This window comes from Carcharodon carcharias, chromosome 18 (assembly GCF_017639515.1).
Source record: "Carcharodon carcharias isolate sCarCar2 chromosome 18, sCarCar2.pri, whole genome shotgun sequence".
In the NCBI taxonomy this organism is placed as follows: Eukaryota; Metazoa; Chordata; class Chondrichthyes; order Lamniformes; family Lamnidae; genus Carcharodon; species Carcharodon carcharias.
Genome location: NC_054484.1, coordinates 2,065,256 through 2,077,511, shown reverse-complemented (window position 1 = coordinate 2,077,511; position 12,256 = coordinate 2,065,256). Strand labels below are relative to the sequence as shown.

The following is a 12,256-nucleotide window of genomic DNA, read 5'->3' as shown; positions in this document are numbered from 1 at the left end:
CTTTTGTGCATTCAGATAAAGAATCTTTAATTTCATTTCTTTACTTCTATCCCCTGCAGACCTTATTCAATGATGCACAATTTTTGTTAAACTCTCTGTCCCTTCCTGTCCCATTTTGCTGTCTTCACCCACATCACATACCGATCCCATACCTTGACCTTTCTCTTTGGATTTCCAAGTCTCCCTTCACCTGAACCAACAGCCACCCCCCCCACCCCACCCCCTCCCCCCCACCCCACGGCACCCCTCCCTCACTACCCTGTTAGTTTGAAACCCTGTCCACAGCCCTAGCTATACAATTGGCCAGGGCACTGGTCCCAGCCTGGTTTAAGTGGAACCCATTCCAACGAAATAGCTCTTCCCTGAGTACCAGTGTCCCTTGAATCAAAACACCTTCCACCCACATCTCTCTTTAAGCCATATATTTCATTCTCTAATCTACATGACCCTATGCCAGTTGGTGTGTGGCTTGGGTAACCTTTGATGCTCTGTGTGTTAATTTGGACCCTAAGTCCTCAAATTCACTTGGCAGAACATGATTCCTGGTTCTACCCATGTTATTGGCTCCCACATTGTCTATGACAGCTGGATCCCCTCTCCAGCCATGAGGAGATGTCCTTAATCCTGGCACCAGGCAGGAAACACAACTTTCGGAGCTCCCTGTCATGGCTGGGGAGAACAGTATCCATCCTCCTAACTGTACTGTCTCCTATCACTACCACATTCCTCTTCGCTCCATCCACTTGAAGGATGCCATCGTCAGTCCACTCATCTACCCTGCAGTCCTTCTCCTCATCCGCACAGGTAGCAGGCACCTCGTAGCTGTTGGACAAAATCAGGAGCTGAGGCTCCTCCATCACTACATGCTGATTGCCCATTTTTACCTGACTCACAGTCATACCCTGCTGTCCTTGGTCATTGACCAGCTCTAAAGTTTTGCCTAACCTAAGGAGTGTGACTGCATCCTGGAACAAAGTGTCCAGGTAACGCTCCCCTTCCCTGATGCCCTGCAATGTCTGCAACTCCAACTTCAGCTCAGCAACTCTAAGCTGAAGTTGCCTAAGATGCAGACACTTACTGCAGATCTGGTTGTCCAGGATTGCAGTTTATTCCACAGATTTCCATATGCTGCAGTTACAGCACACCACCAGCCTTGCCATTTCTGTCCAACCTTATTTATTTAATTAGTCAATTAGTTTATATCTTACACAGCTAAAGTAATAGAAACTTGCACTCACCTAGCTTGGCAACAAAAGAAGAAAACTCACCAACCACTGAAGGCTGAATAAAAAGTGCCTCTTTGCCCCTCTGCACCAAATTCCCACTTGAACCAAATTCCCAACTATACCTTCTGTCTACACCCCAATCCGATGTGATCTCCTCTTCGTGCATCCCCTTACTCTGTACAGCAAATAATTAGGGAGGCAAATGGAATGTTGGCCTTTTGTGAAAGGGGGATGGAGTATAAAAGTAGGGAAGTCTTGCTACAACTCTACAGAGCATTGGTGAGACAGCACCTGGAATAATGTACAGTATTGGTCTCCTTACTTAAGGAAGGATGTACTGGCATTGGAAGCAGTTCAGAGAATGTTTACTAAGCTGGTTCCTGGGATGAAAGGAAAACTCAGCAGGTCTAACAGCAGCTGTGGAGAGAAAGACAGAATTGACTCTTCCTCAGAGCCTTGAAAGATTTCTCGAAACGTTAACTCCGTCTTTCTCTCCACAGATGCTGTTAGACCTGCTGAGTTTTTAGATTTCCAGTATCCGCAATATTTTGCTTTTACCTGGGATGAAGGGGTTGTCTTATGAGGAAAGGTTGAGCAGGTTAGGACTCTGCTCATTGTAGTTGATAAGAATGGGAAATAATCTCATTGAAACACATCAGATTCTGAGGGGGCTTGCCAGGGTAGATGCTGAGAGGACATTTCCTCTCATGGGGGAACCTAGAACTATGGGGCAAAGTTTAAAAATAAAGGGTCTCCCATTTAAGATAGAGATCAGGAGGATTTTCTTTTCTCCGAGGCTCGTTAATCTGGTTAATCTCGCTAATTCTCTCTTCCACAGAGAGAAATGGAGGCTGGGTCAGTGAATATGTTCAAGGCTGAATCTAATTTTAATTGACAAGGGAGTCAAGCCTTATGGGAGCAGGCAGGAAGGTGGAGTTTAAGCCACAATAATATCAACCATGATCTTATTGAATGGTGGAGCAGGCTTAAAGGGCCAAATGGCCTACTCCTGCTCCTATTTCTTATGATTTTATGATAAACCTTTATAAAACACTTGCTCAGCGCTAGATTATTTTTGTGCTTTTCTTAATTAATGGGGTGTAGACATCGAGGCCAACATTTATTGACCAAGCCTAATTTCCCTTGAGAAGTAGTATGGAGTATTGTCCATTTCTGGACTTCAAACTTAAGGAAGGATGTCAAAGCCTTTGAGAGGGTGCCGAAGGGATGAACTAGAATTGTACCAGGAATGAAAGGATTTTGACAATCAGAAAGTTATTTTCCTTAGAGCAGAAATGGGTAAGGGCAGAGTTAATAAGAGCTATTCAAAGTATGGAAATAGTTTTGATAAAGTAAATAAAGACTAATTGTTTCCACTGCACAGATTTAATGTAATTAGCAAAAGAGCTAGAGGCAATGTAAGGAAAACTATTTTTACAAAGCCAGTTGTGATCTGGAACATACTGCCTGAAATGATAGTGGAAACAGATTCAATAGTAACTTTCAAAAGGAAATTAGATAAATAGTTGAAGGGATATGTGGGCCGAAAGGCCTCCTCTGTGCTGTATCATTCTATGATTCAATTATTCTATGAGTGACTAAGCTGTGGGGTTTCTGCCTGAAGTTCCATACTGAGAGTCCTTCTATCTCAACGTCTGCGTCACTTAGGCTTTGGTGCTTTGCCTGCAACTAACAAATTGGTTCCCTTCTTGTCCTTTCTCCGGTTGATAGATTCTTTAACTCACTTTCTATGGCATTAGATGCTCCTTTTCACAGAAATCACAATGCAGAAGGAGGCCATTTGGCCCTTCGTATCTGCACCAGCTCTCCACATGAGCAATTCACTTAGTGCCATTTTCCTGCCTTCTCCCTGTAACCCTGTACATTCTTCATTTTCAGATAAAGTCTAATTTTTTTCTATTTCCTGTTAAACAACTTTGTCTCTTTATCTATATTCTGCCTTTAAATGTTGCACTGCGGCCAAACTCCACTTTCTTCCAGTCTGTGAGGTTTTCCAACCTCCAAAGATATCATGAGCTTGTTTTCCTTTGCTTCTTTCTTTTCCTACTGTCTCTGCACTTACCTAATTTTTTTTTCCATTTTGATGAAAAATTAACTCTGTTTCTTTCCGCAGATGTGGCAGACCTGCTGAATATTTCGAGCATTTTCTATTTTCATTTCTCATCTATTGCACTTCATCTGCAGCCAACCAGAATTATGCTAAACAATGGGATTTCTGGCTGAACCTGTATCTGTTTCTAAGGAGACTGATGCACATAAATCCTGCCCTGCTGCAGAGAAAAGACACCAATATTTCAGGCCCATGAAGCAGAACTGTCTGATAAAAATTGTTTTCATATTTTTAGGAAGATATATCAGACCAGACTTAAACTTCCCTCCCAGTATCCCACGGAGGGTTGGTGGGACCAAGGATTATGAACATGATGCTCCCTTATCATCCTGTGGGATATTCCAGTCTAGACTAATGGGTAAGTTTAAGATGCTGCAGTTCATAGATTTCAGAATCAGGCACTTTTGGCTCAGTCATCCAATTTGAACCTTATTGTCAGTTGCAAATGACAGTATTTGTCTAGGTCAGGCCAAGAATTGTTTTGCGTCAATGTTATTTTCATAAATCACCTACTGTAGACACAACCTGCAATGTTCCCATAAAACCATTCTGAGGATGGAAGAGTAGATCCTAAATCTACCTGCTGTTAGGTACTGGACAGGGAAAATGTCCACCCCAACTGCTCATCCCAATCCACAATCAGCTGAATTTTACTTCTGTGATTGGCTGAGTCTTATTTCAATGGTTGGGTAGACACCAACCAAGCCTGGCCCCTGTAAGGTGGTGCAACCCAATGCTGCTCCACCTGACATATCCCAAAACCTCTAGGCTGAAGATAAAAAGTGGCTGGAGCAGTCTTTAGCTCCAAGAGGATCAATTCTGCCTGAAGACATGGGACAATAAATCAAGAATGAATTACCTTAATTTGAGTGAGACTTCCCACCTTTTAATAGACCTCACTAGACTCAGTACAGATCTTCCCTGGTCAGAGTTCCAGTGATGCCTCAATAAGCAAGTATCAAGCAGAATTTCCAAGGAGGACCAGCCATACCCCCAGTTATTGATGAAGTGGGGAGGGACTGCTGGAAAATCTGTTCCATTTTCTGATCTCTGATATAGAGATTTACTCATATTGGACTTTGACCTATTGTAAATTTAACCCACATTGAGAACAGACTGTATGTCCACATAACAGATTAAAGATCACAGTTCAAGTCTTTAAGATGTTAGAATGAAAACTGCATAGTGGGTACAGAAGTATCAGATTCTGAACTAATAGACTTGAATCTAAATCTTTTCAGCTGTAATTTGTGCTCAAACCAGGCACCAGTTTGGTATAACAAACCTGAACCATTGGTATCCTTTCCTTTTCAAAGCAGGTTTCCTGTAAAACAAAGAAAGAACAGTAATGATGGTGCTCCCTCAAACAACCAGGCAATTCATCCACTCAGTAGCTGAGTTACACACATCACCGTTAGCTGATTTGCCTTGGGCAGAGGGGGAGATATCTCCACAGATTGGTGGGGGGGAGGGGGTGTGGTTTCCCCAGGAAGGGATAGGTGGAGATTCCCATTGGGCAGGGGCGCAGATTTAGTCAGAGGAGTAATTTTTCGAAAATTCCCCATGGATTGAGAGATGCTAGAATTAGCTTTAGTGCCATGGGCCATTGAGTGAAACATTGAGGGTTCCTGCTCTGACAGGTATCATAGAATCACAGAAATTTAACAGCATGGAAGGAGGCCATTCAGCCCATTGTGTCTGCACAGGCTCTCCAGATGAGCATTATGAACTAGTGCCATTGCCCTGACTTTTGCCCGTATTCCTGCACCTTGTCTCTATTCAAATAATCATCTATAATCACCTTTTGAATGCCTCGCTTGAACCTGCCTCCACCACTTCCATGGCAGTACATTCCAGATCTGAACCACTTGTGTGAAAAAGATTTTTCTCACGTTGCATTTGCTTTTTTTTCAAATCACTTTAAATTGGCGTACTCTCATTCTTGATCCTTTTCCGAGTGGGAACAGCTTCTCCCTATCTGCTCTGTCTCTCATGATTTTGAACATCTCTATCAAATCTCCTCTTACCCTTCTTCTCTTCAAGGAAAACAGTCCCAACTTCTCCAATCTATTCTCATAACTGAGTTTCTCATCCCTGGGACCATTCTTGTAAACCTCTTCTGCACTCTCTCCAATGTGTTCACATCTTTCCTAGAATGTGGTGTCCAGAACTGTACACAATATTCCAGCTGAGGTCTAACCAGTGTCTTACATAAATTCAGCATGACCTCCCTGCTCCTGTGCTCAATGGCCCTATTAATAAAGCCCAGGATACTATACGCTTTACTAACTGCTCTCTCCGCCTGTCCTGCCACTTTCAATGATCTATGGACATGTACACCAAACTCTTTATGCTCCTGCACCCCCTTCAAAATTCCACCTCTAATTTATCTGGTCTGTCCATGTTCTTCCTACCAAAATGCATCACCTCACACTTCCCCGCATTGAACTTTAGCTGCCACCTATCTGCCCTAACCAGCAAATTTGTGTACATCCTTTTGAAGTTCTACACTGTCCTCCTCACAGTTCACAACACCCCCAAGCTTCGTATCAACCACAAACTTTGAAGTTGTCCCCTGCACACCAAGATCTAAATCACTGTATATCACTATATATCAGGAAAAGCAAGGGTTCCAATACCACCCCTTGGGGAACTCCACTACAAATCTTCCTCCAGCCCAAAAAATATCCATTGACCATTACTCTCTGCTTCCTATTTTTCAGCCACATTTTGTATCCACGTTGCTACTGTCCCTTTTATTCCATGAGCAATAACTTTTCTCACAAGTCAGTTGTATGGCACTATGTCAAATGCCATTTGAAAGTCCATGTACACCATATCACCAGCATTTCCCTCATTGAACTTTTCTGTTACCCCTTCAAAAAATTCCAGCAAATTAGTTAAACACGATTTCCCCTTTAGAAATACATGCTGGCTCTTCCTTATCATCCCATATTTTTCCATGTGACTACTAATTCTATCCCAATTAACTGTTTCTAGAGTCTTGCTCACCACTGAAGTTAAACTGACTGGTCTGTAACTGCTGGGTTTATCATAACCTTTTTTGAACAAGGACATAATGTTTGCAATTCTCCAGTCCTCTGGCACCACCCCTGAATCTAGGGAAGACTGAAAGATTATTGCCAGTACCCCTGCAATTTCTACTCTCACTTCCTCCAATATCTTTGGATGCATCTCATCCGGTCCTGGTGCCTTGTCAACATTAAGTACCGATAGTCTATTCAACACTTCCTCCTTATCAATTTTAAACCCTTCTAGTGACAGAGTTTCCTCATCTGTCACCATGGCTTGGGTAATATCTATCTCCTTGGTAAAGACAGATGCAAAGTATTCATTTAATACCTCAGCTATGACCCCTTCATCCATGGGTAAGTTCCCTTTTTGGTTCCTAATCAGCTCTTCTCCTCCTTTTACCACTTATTCTATTTATATGCCTATGGAAGACATTGATATTCCCCCTTATATTGGCTGCCAATCTTTTCTCATAATCCCTCTTCACTTCTCTAAAATGCTTTTTCATCTCCCCTCTGAACCTTCTGTATTCCTCTTGGTTCTGAATTGCATGTTCTACCTGCCACCTGTCATAAACATACTTTTTCTTCTTTATCTTAATTTCAATCTCCTTTTTGATCCAGGGAGCTCAGGATTTGTTTGCCCTGCCTTTCCCTTTCAATGGAATATACCTTGACTGTGCCCGAACCACTTCTTTTTTGAAGGTAGCTCATTGTTCAGTTACAGTTTTTCCCACCAATCTTTTGTTCCAGTCTCAAAACAAAAACAGAATTACCTGGAAAAACTCAGCAGGTCTGGCAGCATCGGCGGAGAAGAAAAGAGTTGACGTTTCAAGTCCTCATGACCTTTCAGCAGAACTTTTGTTCCAGTCTATTTGGCCCAGCTCCATTCTTGCCCCATTAAGTCGGCTCTTGACCAGTTAATTATTTTTATTCTGGATTTCCTATCGTCCTTTTCTATCATAATCCTAAAATGTACAGTACAATGATCACTATCTCCTAAATGTTCCCCCACTGACACTTGATCTACTTGGCCCAACTCATTTCCAAGAACCAGGTCCAACAGTGCGTCTTTTCTTGTTGGATTGGACACATACTGCTGTAGAAAATTCTCCCGAACACAATCTAGGAAATTTGCCCTTCTCCACCATTTACACTGCTACTGTCCTAGTCTACATTTGGGTAATTAAAGTCCCCCATTATAACTACTCTATAATGTTTGCATCTCTCTGTAGTTTCCCTGCAGATCTGTTCTGCATCCTTCTCACTATTGCCAGTCTATAGACTACACCAAAGTAGCCAAGTTGATTCTGTCCTCGAACACTCTGGGACATCCTCTTTCTCCGGCACTGCAATGCTCTCCTTAACCAATACTGCCACCCCTCCCCCTTTCCTATCTCTTCTGAACACCTTGTACCCTGGAATATTTAACACCCAGTTCTGTCCTTTCTTGAGCCAGGTCTCTGTTATCGCCACAACATCATATTTCCACATGGCAATCTGTACCTGTAACTCCCCAATCTTATTTACTATGTTCCATACATTCACATACATGCATAGTAACTCTGATTTGGATTTTGTTACTTTCTCCCTTACCCCGACTTTACCTATTAACTTACTATTCTCTGTACTGGTGCTATCTGTCCCTCCCAGTATTTTGTGCACCCTGGTATTCCTCTCTAAGATTTTCTCTTGGTTACCACACCCCTGCCGAGTTAGTTTAAAATCCTCCCAACAGCACTGGCAAAGCACCACACAAGGCACTCAGTCCCAGCTCTGTTCAGGTGCAACCCGTCTGGCTTGTACAGGTGCCATCTCCCCCAGAGCCAGTCCCAGTGTCCCAGGAATCTAAAGCCCTCCCTCCTGCACCATCTTTCCAGCCACGCATTCATCTGCCTTATCCTCCATCTCTGTACTCACCGGCACGTGATACTGGGAGCAATCCGGAGATTACCTCATTAGAGGTCCTGCTTGCTAATTTTCTACCTAGCTCTCTAAATTCTGATTGCAGGATCACATCCCCCTTCCTACCTAAGTCATTGGTCCCAGTATGGATCACGACCTCTGGCTGTTCACCCTCCCTGAGAAGAATGTCCTGTAGCCGCTCTGTGACATCCTTGATCCTGGCACCAAGGAGGCAACACACCATCCTGGAGTCACTTCTACAGCCACAGAAATGCCTGTCTGCTCCCCTAACCAATGAATCCCCTATCACTATAGCTCTTCCTTTCTTCTTCCTCCCCTCCTGTACAGCTCATGCTGCCACAAACTTGGTTCTGACAGCACTCCTCTGAGGAACCAGCTCCCTCACCAACTTCCAAAACAGAAAACCGATTTGAGAGTGGGATCCCAGGGGACTACCTGCCTACTTCTCTTGGATTGCCTGGTACTCACCCATTCCCTCTCTATCTCCAGGCCCTTACGCTGCAGTATCACCACTTCTCTGAATGTGATATCCATGTAGCTCTCAGCCTCGTGGAAGCGCCACACTGACTCCAGCCGCCTCTTTAGCTCTGAAACCCGGAGCTCAAGTTTCTGCAGCTGTGGTCAGCTAGGACACTGGCTGGGTCATTGAATATATTCAAGGCTGAGTTAGACAGATTTTTGATCTACAAGGGAGTCAAAGGTTATGGGGGCCAACAGGAAAGTGGAGTAGAGGCCACTATTCAGCCATGATCTTATTGAACCACGGAGCAGGCTCAAGGGGCCAAATGGTCTGTTCCTGCTCATTTCTTATGATCATAGGTCCCGAAATGCTTTCTAGCCAATGAAGTACTTTTTGAAATGTAGTCACTGTCGGAATGTAGGAATCACAGCAACTAATTTGCACACAGCAAAATTTCACAAATAGCAATGTGATTAAAGATTCATGACAACACAGAAGGAGGCCATTTAGCCCATGTCAATTCCTGTTTTCATTTGAGCAACCCAGTCAGTCCCATTCCAAGGTAATCTGTTTTTGTGCTGTCATTCGGATTCGAAATATTAATTGTGTTCCTCTCCGCAGATGCTGTCAGACCTGCTGAGTTTTTCCAGGTTTTTTATTTTTGTAATGGATTTCAGGTGATTGGCAAAAGGACCAGATGTAACATGAGGAAATGTTTTTAGAGACCATGTTGTTGTGATCAGGAGTGTGCTGCCTGAAAGAGCAGTGGGAGCACATTCAATAATAATTTTCCAAAGGAAATTGCGTAATTACTTGAAGAGGGAAATATTTGCAGAATTATGAAGAAAGAGCAGAGGAATGGGTCTAATTGAATAACTCTTTCAAAGAGTTGGCACAGACACAATGGGCCGAATGCCCTCCTTCTGTGCTGTAAAATGTTATAATTTTATGTGGATCAGTATGAATTTCTACATTTATATTTCAAAATATAGCTGAGATATATTTTTAAGTTCCAGACTAAGGAACTGCTCTTTTTATTTTGTAACTAGGTGAAGCAGTTCAAGAGAAGGAACTGATGATCCAATGTGTATACTCCTCTCCTGCTTTGCGATGTGTTCAGACTGCTCACTATGTTCTGAAAGGTAGGCTTGTGTGACGATACCATCTGCAAAATGCACTTTTTTAAATATCTTAAAACCAAGTGACTGCACAGGTATAGTTTCTGCTTGCCAGCACCCTCTCTCCCTGTAGGAACACTCAATGGCTTGGTGGCTCCCATGTGCACAGGGATACTATCTGACATGTGTCCAGATAACAGCACATAAAGTTATAGAGTTTTACAGCACAGAAACAGGCCCTTTGGCCTATCGTATCTGTACCAGCCATCAAGTCCCTATCTATTCTAATCCCATTTTCAAGCACTTGGCCCATAGCCCTGTATGCTATGGCACTTCAAGTGCTCATCTAAATACTTCTTAAATGTTGTGAGGGTTCCTGCCTCTACCACCCCCTCAACGTCTACCCACCTGGGTAGCTCACCATTTATTACATTTATGTTTCTCTCCCAGTACTATTATAGCTGGAAATTCACCTGACCTGAGCCAAGTTTCCGTAGTCATTATAACATTCTACCTCTCCATTCAATTCATGCCTCTTGTTCCTCAAGCATTATATTTAAAGATTTGTACAATAACTTGTAAACAAACTCCCTGACCCATGCACACTATTCTTAGGATTCTTTTTCCCTCTGTTTCATATTCTATTCTTTCTTTCACAGTCTCTCAGCTTAACCTCATTGCTCTCTGCTGTAATGTTCTCCTTACAAGTTTGTGTTAAGTATTTTAATCTGCTTTGCTATTTCACTGATTTTTGCAGAGTAATGTTCCATCCACTCTCCCAGCAGGATTCTGCATGTCCAGGGCAAGGTAATGTCCCACTCTCCTAGCAGCAGAGTTGATTAGAAATAGCACGTAAACAACATGAGGGATTATTTGAAAGGAAGAAAAATTGATATTTGTTTCGATGTGTGTGAAAGATAGAGTGTGACTTGGATAGAGTGAGCATCTGGAAGGTTGGTGAGTGAGAGAGTTCAGGGAAGAGGGGAAGGAGCTGTTCCTTTCTTTTTCTGCCTTTTTCAGCCTCCATTATTTGGTTTTCAATTCGGTACAGGGAAAGGAGCTGATTGGTGAGTAACTGGTAAATTCACCTTTGAAATGTAGCAGTCAAATAAACTCCCTTTCCTTGACGTACTAGTTGAGAAATCTGCCAGGAAGTTCTCTACCACCGTCTTCTGCAAGCCTACCTTCACTGGTCAATACACACATTGGGATTCTTACAGTTCCACACACTATAAGATTGGTCTTATCGGCAAACTTTCATATAGGGTCTGAACCATTTGCTCACCATGCTAGCTTGAGGCTGAAATAGGGCACTTCAAAGGCATTCTACAGGATAATGGCTAGCCTAATCAGATCATTTTGTGCTACATATCACACAAATTCATGAACGGGCTCAAGACCATCACTTTTGGCCCTGAAAAGTATCCAGTCTACCTCAGATTACCCTGGAGGGGCAAGGTATCTCAAAAATTTGTGCAACAGGTGAAGCAAGCTGTTTCACACTGCTACTATACAGTAGCAACATGGGTGGTATTTGCCACTAACAAGATGCTAACATCAAGCCAAAAAGACATTCTGCCTATCACACAAATGAGTAATGTGGTATATGAATTTCAGTGCCAGTGTGATGTGTTATGTTATGGCAGGTGATAATTGCCGGGCTGACCAAATCCCAAAGGGAAACTTGGCCAAGCTATCACAACAATTTGCAATTTGTATTGTTATTACAAGAAGGCATGTTCACTGAAGTCAGAAATAAAGATTCCATGATCACTTTTGGAGATTTTAAATTTTAAACTTAAACATACAAGTTTACAGTTACATAGTTATTTAGTCTTACAATATTTCCCAAAAGATTTCTATTTAGCTCAACTCCCAAATATACACCCTTTTCCAGGCAACAGTCCAAATAGATTCTTAATCTGTAACACATCCAATAATATTACCGCAAGGCACCCACTGTTGCTATATAGGAGGTATTTCACAAGCTTCCCTTTCTCTAGACAATGGAAATCCAAGGTTTGTAACAAAACATGGATTTCTGGAACAAAGAAGCACTTCTCTGCAGTGGCTAGAGGCTGCTTTTCATAGGTCTGTCTTCGCATAGCCCCCACCTTTCAAGATCTCACATGGCCGCTCCTCTCATACAGCTTTCAATCTTACCTTAAATATATTTGCTCCCCTTTTATCTCTAAACCCATTGTTCTAAGCTTTCTTTGTAAGTTACCTTTCCCAGGGTATAAAAACCTTTCATGTTGTCATTATAGCTAGCACTTCAGGAAAAGTAAACTGAATAACTTTGCCTTATTTATTTATGATTTTGACTAGTTGTAAAACTTCTAGTTATGCTTCTTTGAAATTCA

At 42.5% G+C, this 12,256-nt stretch overlaps 1 protein-coding gene across 1 annotated transcript in view; it reads left to right on the top strand.

Annotated features, from left to right (window-relative positions):
- LOC121290902 (ubiquitin-associated and SH3 domain-containing protein A-like) overlaps positions 1-12,256 on the top strand; it is a 247,238-nt gene that overhangs the window by 178,220 nt on the left and 56,762 nt on the right. The window contains exons 10-11 of the mRNA XM_041211939.1: positions 3,593-3,715; positions 9,825-9,917. Of these exons, the coding sequence (XP_041067873.1) occupies positions 3,593-3,715; positions 9,825-9,917 (216 nt within the window). The remainder of the gene's footprint in view (positions 1-3,592; positions 3,716-9,824; positions 9,918-12,256) is intronic.